Raw genomic sequence first — 20,152 nt, 5'->3', positions numbered from 1 at the left:
TAATTTGCTCAGAGGCAGATTTGTTGAAAAGTATCCTCGGGTTGTAAAAAGTTTAGTCAGAAAATGGAAAGTATGGAAATTAAAATAATCAGGGAGTGTGGAGTTATAAAGGAGTGAAACCTCTCGAGGTTCATGGTCAAATTAGCTGCTACTAGCATAGCACACCTGTGCGGCTGCCTGTTGAGTTGCATTCTGGGTAATGAAACGTATCCTCACATATATGTCTGCTTACAAAAAGTCATTTCATGTGTGTTTTCTTTTAGAAGTCAAATGAATTATAATTATTATTTAGGTTTAATCAACAAAATAACTTTCACAGAACAGAGGACGTACATTAACATCTGTATTTATATTTAGTTTATTCTAGTATATTTTATTAAACATTTTTCCCACTTGTTTTAACTCCTAACTGTCTTCGGCATCTCTGTCCAAAGATAAATATCTCGAAATAAAGTGATCCAAAAATGTTAAATGAATTTATGGAGTAAGAATTTCGCTCATTGAGAAGATTTTACTTAAAGTAAATAAACTATTTTTAAAAAGCGGTGTTGGAGACGGTGTTGTTCATCTCAAATGTTGAGATAAAACACCTTTATTTGGTGTTTGAGTACCGAGGAAGTTGTGAAAGTATACCGAATATTAATAAAGATCAACAAGCATCATATGTAATACCATTGGTGGGTAGAAAATAATTTAAAAAAAACACGAAGCCGTCATCATCTGCTTTGAGTTGCCGTGCGGGAGGCGCAGAAAGGGTTAAGAGTCACGTGGTCGCGGCTGGTATTATCAGCCCCGGGCTGTAAAAGAAAAGGAAGAAAAAAAAAACCTCTAGGAGAACAAAGAAATCAGAGTCTATTTAAAGGGAAGAAGCCGTTGTGACGCCCGGCTTTCTGCGCCACCCGCTGCACAGTTGCGCCAGAGCCGGCACTGCCCCGCGCGCCCCCGAGGATGCGGAGCTCCGTGGCCGTGTGCTGCTGCGTCTTTGCGCTGCAATGCCTCCCGAGCGCGCTGTGCCTCCCGGCGCGGGCACCCAGCAGGTACAAAGCGGCGCCGGTGAGTTGCATTTCATCTCTTTCATCATGGCGCAAAGGAGTTGATAAAAATGGGAACAAAAGTTTGCTAAAGTTTTGATTTTGTTTGAAGGACTCGTTCTCGTCTGAACTGTTGCACGTTTGGGAAATTGTTTTTAAAGGAATCTCCAGTGTTGGCACGCACACGCTCAAACACACGCACGCGCACGGTTGCACGATATTGTAACTTTCTTGTGCAGACTTTATAATCCAAACAAACATCCCACCACCCTCATTGGTGTTTGAAGAATTTCTTTGAGGATTAAGTGACTCACACTCGAAGCAGTAGCCCTCTGTCCTCACATGTCACATTTCTGCAGGGAAATGCACGCGCACGTGCACGCACTCACGCTGTTTTGCATTTGTTCTTCTTGTGCGGACTCAACCAGCCGCATTGGATCTCTTCGCTGCAGCTAAATTTCATCCTCATTGATTGAAGGTTTTAACCGTCAAACCTTTCTGCAGAGAAACGCACGCGTGCAGACGCGCACGCGCAGACGCACGCCCCCCCCCCCCCCCCCTGCATCAATGGCAATGTTGTATTTGAAGAAATTGCTATTTTTACCACTGGTAACTGTTGCTCAGCTGCTCTTACTTGGAACAGATTACTGTCATCAGTATTCATGTGTTGGTCACTTTTGTGTCTGCTCAGCAGGAGAAGAAACAGTCACGTCTTCTGTCCTGTGTGACACGGGAGTTTTCTCCTGCCTCAGTGAACACATAAAGTCTGCAGGACAGGAAGCGGTAATAACAGGTCTCACAGGCGTTTAGTCAACAACACCATAAACCCCCCGGGGGTCCTCCAACATGGGGCTACTGAGCGAGTAGTCACGTGCTTCATCAGCATCACTTTGCACGGCGGACCCCATGCTGCTACTCCAGAACCTTTGGTTGTAATATTTACGTGGTCGCACGTTGTTTACAGGTAAACATCAAAATAAGGAGTTTGTCAGATAAGCAGGTCCACAAAAGAATGCGGTCGCACTGAGAGGAGCGTGTGGACTTGTTATTCTTACGAGGCGGGAGAGGGAATCGGTTTGGACCTGTCACATGGTGAGAGATGTTTGGAGCTCAGTTGCAAAACAAGCAGCGACCTTCTGAGGGGAGCTTTCCTCAGATGTAAACACACCATGTTCTGCACGTTAACTCAGTGGGAGCAACAACTGGTCCTATCATAGGGCAGAAACCTCTAGTTCTAGAGTCAAGTCAAAGGTTTATGAGTTAAAGCTGCATTCTGTGTAGTGACCAGCAGGGGGCGACTCCTCTGCTCCCATAGACGTCTATGAGGAAATGACTCTACTTCTGTGTAGTGACCAGCAGGGGGCGACTCCTCTGCTCCCATAGACGTCTATGAGGAAATGACTCTACTTCTGTGTAGTGACCAGCAGGGGGCGACTCCTCTGCTCCCATAGACGTCTATGAGGAAATGACTCTACTTCTCTCTTGATTTATTCCCTCAGTAAACATTGTAAACATGAGTTTATGGTCTCAGTCTCTAGTTTCAAGTCTTCTTCAATACAGCAAGATGTTCATTTAGTGAATGATGGTCCATTTAGAGTCAAACAGACCATAAAACAGGGGATGCTTTAGGGCGGGGCTACATACTGATTGACAGGTCACTACCATTACATTTAGCTGATGCTTTCATCCAAAGCAACTTACATTGCATTTTAAACTAGCTGCCAATAGATTAAAAAAATGAATGAATGAATTGCACATTTTGCTCTCAACTCTCCATCATTTCAAGCCTGTGTTTGAAGTGCCATCAATCTCCCCACAATTAGCAGGACGTTTTCAAACCACGGCCTTGCAGGGACACAGTGGTGTCCTCTGCAGACTGTGTGCCGCGCAGGGTAACGTTGGAAGTATCCTAGCAGCTAGCTTAGCCTAAACAAATGTATGTTAAAATATTGATTGTTGCATTAATCTCGGCCACATTAATCGCATAGATTATTAATGATATTTTTAACCCATGCCCAGTGGGAGTAGTGTGCAGTTTGGGGTTGAGTGTGTTGCTCAGGGACACTTTGACATGGGACATGGAGCAGCCAGGGTTCAAACCGCCAACCTTGTGTTAGCGGCGCGCCCTCTCTTCTCCATGCACAACCGTCGCCCTACCACATTGTTCTTCGATCTAGGAGGTGTTTGCCTCTATATTGTCAACCTAAAGGGGACATATTATGAAAAATCCAAGATACTTTGGGTATCCGGCATGACCGGCGATTTGTTATGGTTCTTGTACGTCAGAAACGTCATGCTTGAGTGACTGAGAATGAGCTTCCTTATGAAATGGGAGTCTTTCATACATACCCCCCTCTCATGTGTCAGAAGGGTCAGATCTGTCATAAGCCTCCCTCCCATTCTGGGTCATTACCTTTAGCATTAGCCTTGGTTTCGGTACTGCCTTCGAGATTGACAGGTTGATCGCGACCTATTGGGCAACCCTGGCTGTAGCGTTTTGGGTGTAGTGGGTCACTCACAACACGGAGGCGAAAGGACGTACGGGAATCCTTTTATTCATGTCCACGTTGTCTCGATAAGCTGTAACGTCATTTATTCTCAGACGTTTGTTTTTAGTTCTGTGAATAAGTGGCTATTTTTACGTTGCAATCAAACCGACCTGGGAGACACATTTAAAGCAGATTCATTCTAAAGAGTCATGAACCTAATCTAAGGTCTCCTGGCACAACCATGAGTCTTCCTCCGTGCTGATTGATTTGAATGCGTTTTTTGTAAGTGTTTTCGTTATTTTCTTCTCCACCGTGTAATTCGCAGCAGTCATAAGTCGTAAGGTGGCGACTCGTCTTTCCACAGATGAAAAACAACATTAACAGAGCAGCGTTGCACCTATAATGACAACGTTGTTATGTCTACTGGTCATCTAGCTACAAAGTCTAATCTACAGTTTAGTCAATTTTCCCCCCCGCGTGAAAGAAAAGCAAGTGATTACACAGGTCCGGACAGGCCTCGATGTCTGTGGCATTCAGGGGATTCACAAAGTGCCTGTTTTCTCTCTCTGGAGGGAAGAGGGGGAGCTAACCGCTAACTGTTTTTGTCAACAGACCCTGAGTCCGTGGCTTCTCCTTTTCTCTCCGTTTTTTGCACCATCACGTCGATGTCTTCGGGTGACGCGATTGGTCGGGGGGAACCGTGGGAGCAAAGGTGACATCTGAGCGGGCCCTCGGTTCCCAGCGAGTATAGATCTAGGTCACAGCTGCGCCGGGCCGTGAGTGGCTGATGATACATAATGAGGTGCAAGCTTTTGTTAGCCAACGTGTGGAGCCCCCAGACTCGAACTCACTAACAAGGTGATGGGGGGGGGGGGGCTGTCAGCAATGGCCCAGTTCTTCAGAATGGTCACGGTGGTTAAATTTATTAAAACCTCACATCAATGCAGAATGTTGCAGCTTGATCGATTGTGACCCAGCTAATCATTTCACCAACTTTTACTAAACCAAACAATTCTATTTCCTGTAAAGACAGAAGTCTTTTTGAAGATGCTGTGTGCATTTTACCAACTGAAATGACACGCATAACGATAACGATGAAATGACCAGCTAACAATAACAATAGAGCGAACAGCTAAATAAAACACAAGGGAGTGACCAGCTAACAATAACGATGGAATGACTAGCTAACGATGAAATGACCAGCTAACGATGGAATGACTAGCTAACCATGAAATGACTAGCTAACGATGAAATGACCAGCTAACGATGGAATGACTAGCTAACGATGAAATGACCAGCTAACGATGAAATGACCAGCTAACAATAACAATAGAGCGAACAGCTAAATAAAACACAAGGGAGTGACCAGCTAACAATAACGATGGAATGACTAGCTAACGATGAAATGACCAGCTAACGATGAAATGACCAGCTAACGATGGAATGACTAGCTAACGATGAAATGACCAGCTAACGATGGAATGACTAGCTAACGATGGAATGACTAGCTAACGATGAAATGACCAGCTAACGATGAAATGACCAGCTAACGATGGAATGACTAGCTAACGATGAAATGACCAGCTAACGATGGAATGACTAGATAACGATAAAATGACCAGCTAACGATAAGATGAAGGGTGCAGCTAGCAATAACGATAGAACGAGCTAACATTAACGATGGAGTATTCTGCTAGCGATAACGATGGAATACTCATTCGTCATCCTGCAGCTAGACAGAGAGAAGGTCTGCGAGTCAGAGGTCTCAGCCGAAGGAGAGATAAGAGATCGGAGCAGATTATTTGGATCATCTTCATCTAGGGAGGGCTTCTGATTTTCAGATGATTTGTTGGATTAGTAGAGTCAGGCGGATAGAGATAACGAGATAAAGATAACGGGGTATTTGTTGATGAAAATCAACGCTTTCTTTTCCATCTGAGAGCCCACACTCATAAAAACCTTATCATTCTGCTCCTGTAAACACTAGCTCACAACTTGCTTCCTATCACCTGGATCCCGTTAGCAGGTTTGGACGGTTAGGACATCCTGAGGCTTCCATCAGGCACTTCTAGTTCTTTCAAAACAATCAATAAACAGGAGGAGGAATTTTTTCATCAAGTTTTGTAATTTCCTCTTTTTTATTTGGAGCCACTTTCCACTTCATCTTTTCTTACTGCTTCTCGAGCAGTTCCCGATTTATTTTATTCAAAACACATGTGGTTGAGGATGCAATGCATTCTGGTATGTGATGAACAAATTGGTCTCTGAGCCTTTGTTTGAGTTATTTTTACCTCTGCAGAGAAGGTTTTAGGTTTGGTTTGTTTGTTTGGTCTCTAATAGACCATAAAGCACTGCTTTAGGGCGGGGCTACAGACATCTTGACAGACATCTTGTCTAAATATGGTCAACTTTGGTAATTTATTGCAAAAAAAAGCATGGCATTTCTTTTAAAGACAAAAGCCGGGTGTTGGTGGATTTTTATCCAGTGTGAAAAATTATTTCACACTTCAAATTTATATGTGTAGAAACACATCTGGCTAAAGTTCATGGCAATAAACTTCCAACTGCAGGGGTTTCAAATTGCATGAAGTTGAGAGTTTGCTTTGTACCTCGGGGTGGTTTGTGTGGGGGGCTCAGGTGACTCTGCGACGGTGCCGTGTTCACGTAAAGTTTTCCGAGCAGACAATGGAAGGAGTCTTTCTGCTGAGAGAGCAAGAAGCCTGGCAACGAGACGTAAACTCCCACAGAGCCCGAAGGCCTCGTGAAAGGGTTCCTCGGCTCCGGGAACACGTGAAGCTGTGATGACGGCGCCGATGGAGGAGGAGGACTTCGTTACATGCACGGACAAATACTGAGATGACTCCCTGTGTGAGCGCGGGGGATCCGGCAGCAGAAACGTTGTGGAAACGTGTCCGCACACGGTGCGTCTGCACGGCATCTCCAGGCTGACGAGAGATGTGCTCATAACGTTATTGTGAATAACATATTCAGTGTTAAAATAACACCAATTATGAGTAAGAAGGAATAAATCTTCTTTCCCTCCTCTTTGTATCATAAAATATTTTTACAATCAACATTTCCTTATTTTACATGATTTCCTCCTCCTTTCTGATGTGCATCATCCCTCTGAGGCTCAGAGCTCCATTAAGAACACGTCTGTTTACTCTGTTTACAAATTCACCACTTCGTCTGGTTCGATGCCTTTTTTTTTTTAAAGATTTACAGTATGAACTGATTGGTGCTCAGAGACGGACTGACGCGCTGGTTTCAGTTAAAGTTTAGAGTAAATGCTGCATTTATAAGAACAAGGCTCTGATAATAATAATAATAATAATAATAATAATAATAATAATAATAACAGTATGACATTTAAAAGTGCCCAATAAAGCACACACAGAGACACAGTAGTTTTGTTTTGTTTTGACCTTGAACGCGGCTGTGAACCCTGGAGCAGGGTCAGACAGGTCAAACAAAGCAGTTGACAGACAGGTGGGGGAGGGGGTTGTTCCTTTAACCACAAGGTTTGTTCTTTTCATCCCCCCTCTTTGAAACTTCACCCACCACTTAGCCTTATGTTTTATGAACCTGAAAGATTGGGATCAGGCAGGCGACTTTGGTCTGCACGCTCTTGTTTTTTTGGGGACAGTCAGCCCGTGACCAGGTCCTCTAACAAAGGGAGGAGAGGGTGGGGGGGCGACTAGAGATTGACATCATAAACTCATGTTTACAATGTTTACCGAGGGAATAAATCAAGAGACATTTCGTCATAGACGTCTATGGGAGCAGAGGAGTCGCCCCCTGCTGGTCACTACACAGAAGTAGAGTCATTTCCTCATAGACGTCTATGGGAGCAGAGGAGTCGCCCCCTGCTGGTCACTACACAGAAGTAGAGTCATTTCCTCATAGACGTCTATGGGAGGAGAGGAGTCGCCCCCTGCTGGTCACTACACAGAAGTAGAGTCATTTCCTCATAGACGTCTATGGGAGCAGAGGAGTCGCCCCCTGCTGGTCACCACACAGAAGTAGAGTCATTTCCTCATAGACGTCTATGGGAGCAGAGGAGTCGCCCCCTGCTGGTCACTACACAGAAGTAGAGTCATTTCCTCATAGACGTCTATGGGAGCAGAGGAGTCGCCCCCTGCTGGTCACCACACAGAAGTAGAGTCATTTCCTCATAGACGTCTATGGGAGCAGAGGAGTCGCCCCCTGCTGGTCACTACACAGAACACAGCTTTTATTTCTTTACACCACCAACTGTCAAAGGCGTAAACAGCCTTGAGCAGGAATGCATCCTTCACATCCCTCATGTGCATTTAACTTCACACAGCGAACCACGAACCCACTCATCAGAACACGGCTTCAAAGCAGCGCCCCCCCACCCCCCAGGAGCCTTTCAAAGGTTGTTTTTAACTTTTTTCCACGGAGGGAAAGGAAAACACATCATTAATTATAATTCACTAACCCTAAAGTCCCTTTCAAACAAGCGGTTTCATAGTTAAATAAGTAATAAAAGTCACAGGGTCAACAAATAATTAATTTCATTTAATCATTTTTCAGGAGTGCAAAGAATATCCAAATAAGCCTTAAATATCTTCCTACACAGTACTGAGATCATGAACTCAATGGCCTGTTTCTCCTCCAGGCCTATAGCCCCCCCGAGGGTAAATAAATGTCTTCAAAATAAGCAAACTGATGTAACTGAATTCCAGGCTGTGTGTGCTTCCTGTCAGCGGCCTTCAGACTCGTGCGAGGAGCTTCAGATAAACCTCACAAAGGAAAGGACCTCAACAAGAAGCCATTTGTTTTCTGGGGTTCCTTTTTCAGCTCGTTCACGACACCAACAAGCCGTTAGTGGAAAGAAGCAGAGCAGAAAGCCCCCCCCCACAATGTGAGTAAAGTGCTTTGCGCCACAAAATAAGCAGCTTACATCTTGTTTAAACAAAGTGAAACGCGGGGTGGGGGGTGTGCTATTTGTTCTCTAGTCCAGGCCCATCAGTCACCGTGTTTTCTGCAGTCTGGAGCACATTCCATCAATCCTGCTGGGTTTTGTTCCCTTTAACCTAAGACCAGCCAGCCGTGCACCCTACGGACCTGATGGAGCCAAATAAACGCTTACAGTTGATATCCTTTTAGTTTGATGGCTTTGCCTCCATGGGGAGCTACGGCTCGGGGGGAGATGTTTTATTGGCAACCAATGAACAGGAAGTGAAACTATATATGAAATGAGGAGGAGTGGTGTAGTAACCTGTCAATCCCAGTAAGCCCCGCCCTAAATCATCCCCTGCTTTATGGTCTGTTTGACTCTAAATGGACCATAATTCACTAAATGAACATCATGCTGCATTGAAGAAGACTTGAAACTAGAGACTGAGACCATAAACTCATGTTTACAATGTTTACTGAGGGAATAAATCAAGAGAGAAGTAGAGTCATTTCCTCATAGACGTCTATGGGAGCAGAGGAGTCGCCCCCTGCTGGTCACTACACAGAAGTAGAGTCATTTCCTCATAGACGTCTATGGGAGCAGAGGAGTCGCCCCCTGCTGGTCACTACACAGAAGTAGAGTAATTTCCTCATAGACGTCTATGGGAGCAGAGGAGTCGCCCCCTGCTGGTCACTACACAGAAGTAGAGTAATTTCCTCATAGACGTCTATGGGAGCAGAGGTTGCTGCATTGTTTTAACTCAGAAGCGTAGACATATTTTAACCAGCACGTCTCTTAATTTAATTAACATGCAGTATTTCATAGAGGGAAAGTATTCTACAGAAAATACTTTTGCAGCGTTATACAAGATGATGATTTACCGGCTCTGAAGATAAAAGTAATTAGCATCGCCTCTACAGGATAAATTGATAACGTCTTTTCCCACAAGTTGTTCTGTGTAGCGGAAAAGGAAGTTGACATGATTGTGTGATAGGTGGAGAACACCCAGCAGCAAGTGAAGCACTGCAACTCTCTTTAATGTGCTTCAGTGGAAATGAGCAAACCAATTTCCTCTGGATCTGGTGGAGCGTGGAGCGGCGGGGGAGGGGGGGGGGCGACGACACACACTGGGACCCACCAAACACGCAACGTCAACAAGTGTGACAAGACTTCCACCATGTTTATTTTTGTATTGTCTACTTCTTTAACTTCTAAGTTCCCCGACCCGAAGAAGAGGGGGAAGCTTCCTCACGCTCAGGACTTGGTGAAGGAGGCGGGTCAGCCGTCAAACGCCTCGGCCGCGTGGAACCGGCCTCGCTGCGGCGTCCCCGACTACCCGACCCGCGAGGAGGTCCAGCACCGGGGACGCCACCGCCAGAGACGCTTCGTCCTGTACGGAGGACGTTTGGAGAAGACGGACCTCACCTACAGGTACAGAGACGCGCCCCATCAGCTGCTCTCATTTGTCTCATTCACAACATCATGAGACCGCTAAGCAGCAAATATGTGTTTCCTGTTGCAAGTTCAATGAATTTACTTTGTGTCCAAATTTGTCACTTTTTGGCGTAAAAAAATAAATGATAGAAAGGAGAGCAGGTGTAAGACAACATGCGTGACAAGCGCGAAGAATACTTGACATTTGCAGTTCTACGCAAGCTCCGCCTGCCATAAAACTGTTTGATCTGGTCGAAAGCTCAGGAACCGGCGAGTGCAGCTTAAAGATTCTTCACGGTGCGTGTCCCCCCCCAGAGAAGAAGCTGAGAAACAAACAACAAAAGGGGAGCATTTAGCAGCTAAAGAGACGTTTCACTCTGGAGTCGGTGGAGAACACAAACAGAGTTTAAAGAGAAACAGGACTGGACACAAACAACTGGTGTGTAATTCAGTGAATTGTAAAAGGGAGGATAGGTGGTGTGGATGTAACATATCTGGTCAATGTCACCTTGTTTCTGCCGCCCCCTAGAGGCCGGATGAATGGACAGGTTTAAGAAAGGTTTTGTTTTTATATGAAGTTAACGGCTCTAAATGATGACTGTTGCAGCTGGGACGGAACTATTTTTAGACACATGGGCTGATGAACACAAGACATGAAGCACGGAGAGCTCGTGTATACTTAGAAAACCAACCAAATTATAATCTGATGGGGGGGGGGGGGCTGGTTTTCTTTCATCTGAAGCCTCCGTCTGAGGGCTGCTGCCTCTCTGTCTGCCTCTCCCGGGGTCCCTTTCATTGTAGTCCTTTCTTTAACGTACATTAAGAGAAGGGGGGGGGGCAGCACCAACCACAGACTAATAAGCTTCTGCTGGAATGGGACAGATGAAAGGCTCCGAGTGACACCTGACAAAGTGAAGTGGTTAGCCAGGCAAGGCCCACTGAGTCCAGCCATACTTGACCTGAAGGGGCCCCCGCGTCCTTCTGAGAGACTCCAACGCGAGGTGAGAGGGGAGCGCCGCTAACGAGCCCCCAGGTCGGCCTTTTTATGAATTTATTCATTTGATCTTGTGCAGAAGGTTCTGGAGCGAAACCTGCATGTAGGAAGCCGAGCGGATATTGGGGTGACGAGAACACCGTCACGAAAATTAAACAACTACGTCAAGATCTCATATCCAGAATTGACAGAGGGTTGAAATGAGTAATTGTCACTAAATAAAGTTATTCACCTTCTTTCTGGGTGTAAGACAATAGATGTCAATTGGACGTCTGTGCGCTGAGTTGTAGTTGGGATGTATTTAGCCTAGCTTAGCATAAAGACTAGAAACCGTTGAGGCAGTTCAAAGTCTGCCTAGCAACACTTCTGATTCTTTTTAATCAGCATTCCGTGCATGTTTTTATATCTTTACCGTGATCCCAAAGCAATCGTCTTCGCGATGCAACGTTTTGGAGCAATGCGGTTGGCAGGTCTGGTTTCACCGTGCAGAATCTGTGCTAACATGTAATCGCCAGGAGCACTGCAATGAGTACAAGCCCAACACGTCCTGACAGCTCCGTACTTCAACCACAGCGGTTCAATCCCTCCTCTTCATCTCGCTCATGTCTTTGGAACTGATGAAGAGCCTGATTGTTTGGCACAAAAGTGTTATTCGCCAGCTAGCTTAGCTTAGCTCAAAGACTGGAAAAGGGGTGAAGCAGTTAGCCTGGCTCGGTCCAATGCTAAGGCTCCACATCAACCTTTTAGAAATCGGTTACCACTTCTTCGCCTTTGGTTGCCATTGGTGGCAACTACTCTTCAACATACAAAAACAAACAGCTGTATTATTTACAGAAACAGGGCTAAACAAAGCTCATGTTTTAGATAGCGGTTAGTGGTTCAAACGGATTCAACACCCGTATAGTTTTTATACTTTAAACTGTTTTTACACGGATTAAAACATGTTGACTTTGGGCACAAAGAGGACTTTGAGTCTGAAGATAAGAATTTTTCTTAGCTTTTTTTTGTCCTGATCAAACTGGGGGGTCGTATCTGAAAAAGGGGGAGGAGCCTGTGATCGATGAGACATGGCGGTCCCTCTCTATACTGTGTGACGCCTGCACTGATCTGCTGCAGGATCGTCCGGTTCCCCTGGCAGATCGGCGAGGAGAAGGTCCGACGCGTCTTCCAGGAGGCGCTGAAGATCTGGAGCGACGTCACGCCGCTGACCTTCACCGAGGTCCAGGGCCCGAAGGCCGACATCCGCATCGACTTCACGAGGTGGGAGGGGCCACAAGGGGGTAGAAAAGGTCTTACAGGCGCTATTTAGAAAGTGACTCATCGCATGTCTGTCGACCACAAAATACCATTTCTACTTGATTCAGCGTCGTGGAATGTGAATATTTTCTGTTTTAACTTTTGTTCATATTTAACTGGCACTATTTGGGTCACTGATTGTAAGTTGAACGCAACAATCAATGTGAATTGGATTATAATTGGAGGATAATTAGAACCGTCAGAGTGTTTTTTTAATCTCACCGGAGCGTTTGTTTTACGGACCTGCAGGTACTGGCACGGAGACAACCTCCCCTTCGACGGCCCGGGTGGGATCCTCGCTCACGCCTTCTTCCCCAAAACGCACCGGCAGGGCGACATCCACTTTGACTACGACGAGGCTTGGACCCTCGGGAACCACATGGGTGGGTCTTTAACTGCAAGCTAAAACAGATAAATGTGGATGCATTATTATTTCATTATGTATTATATTTAGAAAGCAGCCAAAAGAAACAATTATCCGTGTGGGGGGTCCACTGGTTGCGAATATCAGGTCAAACAAACGTTTCCCCCAAACGCCATCTGAACCCTGTGGTTTCCCCCCCCTCCTCCCCCTCCTCCTCCTCCTCTCAGGGACGGACCTCCTGCAGGTGGCGGCCCATGAGTTCGGGCACGTCCTGGGCCTGCAGCACTCCCGCGTGCCGGGAGCCGTCATGTCGGCGTACTACTCCTTCTCCTACCCGCTGAGGCTGAGCGACGACGACACGCGCGGCATCCAGTACCTCTACGGGGCCCGGCCGCGGGTCCCGCCCACACCGCCGCCGCCGCCACCCAACCCGGAGACCAACGAGATCATCAGGAACGTGAGTGGAGCCCACGCAGCAGTCACTTTGTCCCGAGTCTTTTAAAGGAGCAGCGAGTGGGATTCGGTGCCATCTAGTGGCGAGGAGGCAGATTGCATCTGACTGAACAGAACTTCCTGTTCCACCAGAGTAAAAACGTTTGGATTCTCTCTCATCTCAAAGGCCGTTCCCTACTATTCCTACTCCCTTTTTCATTATGTAAATAGAGGCTCAGTCTTTCCCTAAACTGTTGACAGTAGTTTTTTATCAAAGAGAAGGTTTTCAGCGTTGGAATAATATGGAATAAACCACCTCAAGAGTCACGGGTCAAAGTGAAAAGGAATCCTTCTTTTTCCTGTAGAACTTCTCACCGAGAGCTCCCCCCCCCCACAATAAACCTTACGTCCGTGTCCCCCCCCCTCCCCCAGCCCGACGCCTGCCAGACGGACTTTGACGCGGCGTCGATGATCCGCGGCGAGCTCTTCTTCTTCAAGTCGGGCTTCGTGTGGCGGATCCGGGACGGGCGCCTGGAGGGGGGGTACCCGGCGCTGGCCTCCCGCCACTGGAGGGGCATTCCGGACACCATCGACGCCGCCTTCGAAGACAAGGCGGGGAATATCTGGTTCTTTCAAGGTGGGGGGTCGGCGAGGAAACGGGGGGGTGGGGGGGGTCAAGCTTTAACAGGTGTAGAAATGTTCATGCACACAGAGCTTCTGGGGGGGTTTACATATTTACATGAAATCTACTAAAGAATGAATATGGAGAAGGAGGTGCTTTCAGGTCGCTCACTCTGTCCCCCCCGCCCCCCCCCCAGGTGAGAACTACTGGGTGTTCGATGCCGAGATGCAGGTGCGGGGCCCGGAGCCCGTCCGGGGGCTGGGCCTGACGGCGTCGGGGATCCGGGCGGCGCTGCGCTGGGGCCACGACGCCGACTTCGACACCTACTTCTTCGGGTCGGGCGGCTACTGGAGGTTCAGCCCCCACCGGCGGCGGGTGGAGGCCGCCCCCCCGCGCAGCATGCAGGACTGGAGCGGCGTCCCCGACGACGTGGACGCCGCCTTCAGGGACGCCTACGGTAACTCGCGCCGACCGCACCCAACTTTTAAAAACGACGTATGAATGTACGATTCTGTGATGGATGTGGTGTAAATAAAACAGACTCCATCAGCCGTTACGCCATTGGCTGACGGGCCGTTTCCTCTCTGTCAGGCTACGCCCACTTCATCCGCGGGCGCCAGTACTGGAAGTTGGACCCGGTTGCCATGAACTCCTTGGAGGGCTACCCGCGCTACGTCGGCGTGGACTTCTTCGGCTGTAGGAGCGCATGAGTCTTTCACCGCTGGGGGGGGTCACGTCCGGTTTTCGGAGCAGAGACGTTTCTTCCCCTTTGCTCCGTTTGTGGAGTCTCACTCGTCAGGGACGGACTCGGCCTCCCGTGCAGCTTCACCCGGATCCGTTTTGCACATTTTTCTGTTGGTCTTAATCACCACGAGGTGAGAAGCTGGGCCCCCGGGGGCTGCTTTTCATTTGGTGTTTGAAGCGTGAATCACAACAAAAGGTCACGTCGTTTCTCTTTGATTCAGAGTTTCTTATTAGTAGAACGCGCTGCTCCACAGCTTCCACTTCCGACTCGTTTGGGTTTCAGGTCCTGAAGGAGTCAGAAGGTCGGACCACAAATCCCATCCACAGCATCACCGTACTATTAGTATTATGCAAACTGATTTAGAGTTAGGGCGGGGCTACAGGGTGATTGACAGGTCACTAATTGACCATGAGGCAGGTGATGATTAAGGGCGGGGCTAGGTGCTGATTGACAGGTCTCTACCAGAGACGTATACAGCGTTTTTACGTCCTCCTCAGTCCATATATGGTCCCTTCAAAAAAGAGACTCGATTCCAAAATATCACACAGCGCTTAACCTCCATCCCTCTGGACACAAATATGGTTCTCACTCCTAAGTGAAGCGTCTGTGATTTATGAACATATTTATTTTCCTTATTTGGGCAAAACAACAAGGTTCCTGTCAGAAAAGACGTATTTAGGCCTTTTAGATGTTATGTAACCAACACAAACGCTGCCTCTGCATGTCACTCAATGTGGAGTCTTAATGAATACTGGGAAGGAGGAGGAGGAGGAGGAGGAGGAGGAGGAGGAAGATACCGTCACTGCTGCCTCCGCTGTGATGTCACTCCTCCAACGTGACGTCATGACGCTCTCGTAGGTGATGTCACTCCTCAGCAGTCTGAGGGCGGTTTGATGAGAAGCTCCAGGGCGCCACCTGGAGGACGCCCCCCCCCCCCCCCACAGCACGACCGTCTCTGCTCCGCCTCACGCTAGATGATCCTCCGTCACCTCGCCGTGGTGCGTTCAGGGACAGCGGCGGCTGGGTGTCAAAAACACAGTTACTCAAGTACAATTGAAGGTATTTGTGTAGACGACGTCTACGTTAAACACACAAGGAGCTAAAGGTCAAAGGTCTCTCAAACCAGATCACTGAGAACAGACTCGGCTCCTCCTCCTCCTCCTCCTTCATCATCTTTAATCTGATCCAGCTGTGACTGGCTCCTTCACTGGGACTAATTAGTTTTTTTCTTCTACGATTTGTTTGACAAAATACTTGTTTTCCCTCTAAATATTTGTAACATCTCCCTATAATCACATGTATTTGGTGCCATAATAACGTATATTTTATTATATAATCAGTCAAAAGGGACGTTTTACTTTTACTTTTGATATTTGGAGTGCAGTCAGTAGAAAATATACCTGAAGTATTTTTGTTCCGTGGTACTAATACTCAAAGGTGGTTTAGAAACTTCATCACAGGACTCTTCCTCCTCTCTGGGACCCAGTGACGCCGCGCTCCGACCTCTGCGTGGGCCCCGTCCCGCAGGTTGAGCCCCGCTGAGCTGAGATCAGATGTTAGTTGTTCAGTGCAGGGCGCTGACGAGTCTCATACGAGTATTTATACACAACCCCCTTCCATGTACATACATGTCTTTATGTTTTTTGTCTAAAATCCTGTGCATTGAAATGAATGAAATGTGTATTGTTTTCTTATCAATAAAACCATAACCTTTTGACCGTGTATGTTTATTTCATTTCAGCTAAGATGAAAATGCAAAGAATGAAGAACTCAATGCTCAAATCAATGGGATCAGTTCCTTGGTTTAAAAACATTGTATTTATTACATATTCGAGCTGAATTAAGACATTAAGATAATTCAAAATTAAGAATTTTTTTAATAAAGCAAGGTCATTTAAAATGGACATTATGAAAAAATGATGATATTATAATTTAAATACAAGCACAGGTGTATTTTAGATAAATAAGGTATCTTATTAAATGAATATTATTCTGGTTATAAACTAGGATAACGTGTATGAAACCCCGCATCGGGGTGGATAGCGTTAATTGACGGGAGGATCTGATTGGCTGCTGCGGGCAGGACGGGGCGGGGCCTCTCAGGGAGCAGCTCCTGTCTGTCAGAGAAGCAGCAGCAGCATCGATGGCTCTCAGCCTCACGCACGAGTACCTGCAGATCCCCGCGGTGACGCGCGCGTACACGACCGCGTGCGTCCTCACCACCGCCGCCGTGGTAAGAAACAACAACAACAACAACAACAACAACAACAACGAGTCAAAAAGCCGAGTTTGAACTCTGACCTCTTAGCATTTAGATACACGAAGAAGAAGAAACATTCAATTCGACATCATTTGGTTTTATTTACTGTTGTTGTTGTTGGTATTTTTTTCCTCATGTTATTTTATTTATGCTATTTAAAACATCTCATGTGGTTTTAGAATATATATATATATATGTGTAAAGTTTTGTGAGCTTCCAACAACAACCACAGAGCTGAATCTAAAGTGTAAGAAATGAATGAATGAAGGCGTCATTAGAGACTAGAATGAAAGCAGGTGACGTGTCAGTTATCATTAAAGGTTTGATGTATGTCTGACACATTATGGCAATAAACCTGATCCTGAAATATGAAATAACCACCAATTTAACTTAGAGATTTAAACCGAGGTAAATACTAGAGATTTAAACTACAGAGTCACGTGACGGATGAAAGCAGTTTCCCCGTATACATATATATATTTACTAATATGTATATGTACTAATATATACAGTATATATATATGTATATATATAATACTAATAAGTGGTGTCTTTAGCATCTGGAGGTCATCACCCCCTTGCAGCTGTACTTTAAGCCGGACCTGATCATCAGAAGATTCCAGGTAGCATTTATCCACACGTTGAGCCGCTTCGCTTCGTGGTCATTTTTCATCTTTATTGATCCCTCTTTCTCTCTCAGATTTGGCGCCTTGTAACCAGCTTCCTCTTCTTCGGTTCTCCTGGATTCAGTTTCGTTTTCAACATCATCTTTTTGTATCTTTTGTTAAACGTCTCAGATGTTTTACTTTCTGTTTCCCGACGTCGATCTCAATGTTACGTGAACAACTCCCTGTTATAGTTTTTACTTGATAATCTTTGAAAATTAGAAAAGGAGAAATGGGCTAATATGAGACAAAAAGAGAACATGTGGATTCTGGTTGCTTCCCTGACCCGACCCAGGTACCGGTACTGCCGCCTGCTGGAGGACGGCTGCTTCCGGGGGAGGACGGCGGACTTTGTCTTCTTCTTCGTGTTCGGAGGAGCCGTGATGAGCGTATCCTTCCTCCGGCACTTATTACATCATCAAAGATGTTTAAACTCATCTTTCTACAAAGTCCCACTAAATATCACCCAAAACAAACCAAACCAACAGCTTATCTCAGTAAATAGTGAAAAAAACAAAATAAACTTGACTAGCTGTGAGAAAGATTTGACATCAATTTAATTATTCAAGAGAAATCCATATTTCTTAATTAAATCAAATAATACCTCGTGGTTTTGAGTCGTTTAACTTCATTTAAATTGTCTTAAACGGCGCTGCAGCTGCTGGCCTTGTTCTCCGAGGTGTTGCTGCTGGGGCCGGCCTTGGTGGTCATGCTGGTGTACGTGTGGAGCAGAAGGAACCCGCGGGTCTCCATCAGCCTCTTCGGCCTCCTCTCCTTCCGGGCGCCGTTCCTCCCCTTCGTGCTCGCCGCCTTCTCGCTGCTCCTCGGGAACTCCGTGGTGGTCGACCTGCTGGGTGCGACTCTGATCTCCTCCTCTTCCTCTTCTTCTTCTTCTTCTTCTGAATTGAATGATCAAAGCAGCAGATTTAAAGGCGGAGATGCTTCGTACCGGGGCGGAGGCTGAATAGACGTCAGTGTGTGTTGCCATGGCGATGGAGCAGGAGAGGCTGACTGGTGTGTGTGTTCCTCAGGCATCACCGTCGGTCACATGTACTACTTCCTGGAAGACGTGTTTCCAAAGCGGCCGGGAGGAAGGAAGCTGCTGACCACGCCGGAGCTTCTGTGAGAGAACTTTCATTTTTATCGACTTATTAACTTCTTTATTAACAAAGAAAGAGACGATCGGGCAGAAAATCCTAAACTTAGGACCACAGAGTGCTAAAAACAAATGTGTTTTATTAATATCTTATTTTTAAAGAGAATTTTGGACCAAAACGACTCTAAAGACTATGCCGTAGGGCGGGGCTTACTGTGATTGACAGCTCTCTAGATTCTCCACATTCAGGTCACTGCTTTTCATTGGAGGACAGAGATATATTCAGTAAGAGGAAGGCGGTGTGGACAGAATCTTATTTTACTGCACAAAGTAACAAAGGTGACATCAAACATTTCCTAATAAACCGTTTATGAGGAAAACCTTTGACCTTTGACCCGGTTCTCTCCCCTCAGACGGACCTTGTTCGACCGGCCCGAGGACCCAGACTCCCGCCTCCCCCAGGACGCCTAAGACGCCCCCCCCCCCATCAGGAATGTTCAATGACAACACGACACAATGTGTTATTTAAAGAAGCAATGAGCCCGGGCCCCTAAGGATTATGGGTAGTAACTTACTGCCAAAGTGGAGCAGAAGCAATTTAACGGGCCCCTGTGGAGCAGCTGGTCAACGTGTCGCCATGACAACGTCACCTTCGTCAATGGTCTCCAAGAGGACCTCTGAGTCGAGATGATTCTCAGCATCAAACAGAAAGCATGTTGTCGATGTTTCACCACGTCGGTTAATAATAATCATACATTTTATCTTTAGTGCACTTCATCAGCAGATCAGAGTGCTTTGAACCACCTGCCCCCCCCCTCAGACTAAACCCCCACTAAAACACTAACTGTAGACCTTGAACTGGACTTATAATGGTTCTTATCCATAACATGTTTATGTTCATGAAACTGCTTATTTGATGAAAAATTGTACTTTTATGTTCCTTGTTCTTCTGAGTTTGTGTCTCTATGGTTTAAATTAACTTAATATAAAAGCATCAGATAAATGATGTGATGCAATAACCAGCCGCCCCTCTGCACACGCTGCCCTTTCCCCCCCGAGGCCTTTGTGGGTCAGACACTGGTCAACAGAATGGAAACTGCTTAGCACAACAACTCAAAACAAGTCCCTGTGTGTGCGCGTGTGTGTTTGTGCGTGTGTGTGTGTGTGTGTGTGTGTGTGTGTGTGAGCCAGTGACGATCGTTAGGGGTCAAAGGCCTTTAAATAAATAACCAGTTCAGCTAAAACATTTAAGGTGGATCTCTCGTGTGTCTGATCTGACCTGAAGGGGGCGCTACAGACATCGAGTCACCCTCTGAGGAACAATGAAAGATTATTTTAATCTGTACGTTTTAAACATTAGAAACGAATCACTTTCATCTGCAACAAAACCATCGGAGACATTTGTTCCTTTTTAGCTTTTAACAAACCAGTGAAACGTTCAGCTTGTGAATAAACTAATAAAATAAAGTGAATAAAAGCTGAATCATTGTGAGTATTTAGGTTTTAAGTTATTGCAGAAAGAGGTTTTTAAATAAACAACACAAGCTCTCACTGTTTTTTATTGTTTTGTAAGAATTATTAAAATGTACAAAAACACCAAATACAACATAACAATATATATATATATATATATATATATTATCTGAGACTGGCTACGTGGTTGTTCAAGAGGTCAAAGCGAGCGACTGGCTCCTCCACGCCGGGGGGGGGGGCACAAAGGGGGTTTTCTTTCTACAGAACACAATATTAACATTAAAAATGACATGCGAGCTGCTGCCAAGTCGCACCTCGATCCTCGGG

At 46.2% G+C, this 20,152-nt stretch overlaps 2 protein-coding genes across 2 annotated transcripts; both read left to right on the top strand.

Annotated features, from left to right (window-relative positions):
- The first annotated feature begins 768 nt into the window (after positions 1-768).
- On the top strand, positions 769-16,047 carry mmp11a (matrix metallopeptidase 11a). The gene is made up of 8 exons (XM_037482310.2): positions 769-1,053; positions 9,661-9,875; positions 11,989-12,132; positions 12,418-12,551; positions 12,760-12,989; positions 13,397-13,601; positions 13,783-14,043; positions 14,178-16,047. The coding sequence occupies exons 1-8, from the start codon at positions 949-951 to the stop codon at positions 14,294-14,296; spliced, it is 1,413 nt and encodes a 470-aa protein (XP_037338207.2). The 5' UTR covers positions 769-948; the 3' UTR covers positions 14,297-16,047.
- A 238-nt stretch (positions 16,048-16,285) lies between these two features.
- On the top strand, positions 16,286-20,144 carry LOC119224921 (derlin-2-like). The gene is made up of 7 exons (XM_037482394.2): positions 16,286-16,564; positions 17,149-17,214; positions 17,292-17,365; positions 17,552-17,645; positions 17,915-18,110; positions 18,288-18,378; positions 18,766-20,144. The coding sequence occupies exons 1-7, from the start codon at positions 16,475-16,477 to the stop codon at positions 18,821-18,823; spliced, it is 669 nt and encodes a 222-aa protein (XP_037338291.2). The 5' UTR covers positions 16,286-16,474; the 3' UTR covers positions 18,824-20,144.
- The last annotated feature ends 8 nt before the right edge of the window (positions 20,145-20,152 follow it).

This window comes from Pungitius pungitius, chromosome 5 (assembly GCF_949316345.1).
Source record: "Pungitius pungitius chromosome 5, fPunPun2.1, whole genome shotgun sequence".
NCBI classification, from domain to species: Eukaryota; Metazoa; Chordata; class Actinopteri; order Perciformes; family Gasterosteidae; genus Pungitius; species Pungitius pungitius.
Note: the sequence above shows the minus strand (reverse complement) of the source record. Positions and strands in the feature narration are given on the sequence as shown.

Coding starts and splice junctions, on each gene's coding strand:
- mmp11a (XM_037482310.2), top strand. CDS start 949: ATGCGGAGCTCCGTGGCCGTGTGCTGCTGCGTCTTTGCGCTGCAATGC. Junction 12,133..12,417: donor ATCCGCATCGACTTCACGAG/GTGGGAGGGGCC, acceptor ACGGACCTGCAG/GTACTGGCACGGAGACAACC. Junction 12,990..13,396: donor CCAACGAGATCATCAGGAAC/GTGAGTGGAGCC, acceptor CCCCTCCCCCAG/CCCGACGCCTGCCAGACGGA.
- LOC119224921 (XM_037482394.2), top strand. CDS start 16,475: ATGGCTCTCAGCCTCACGCACGAGTACCTGCAGATCCCCGCGGTGACG. Junction 17,366..17,551: donor GTTTTCAACATCATCTTTTT/GTATCTTTTGTT, acceptor GACCCGACCCAG/GTACCGGTACTGCCGCCTGC. Junction 18,379..18,765: donor CTGACCACGCCGGAGCTTCT/GTGAGAGAACTT, acceptor CTCTCCCCTCAG/ACGGACCTTGTTCGACCGGC.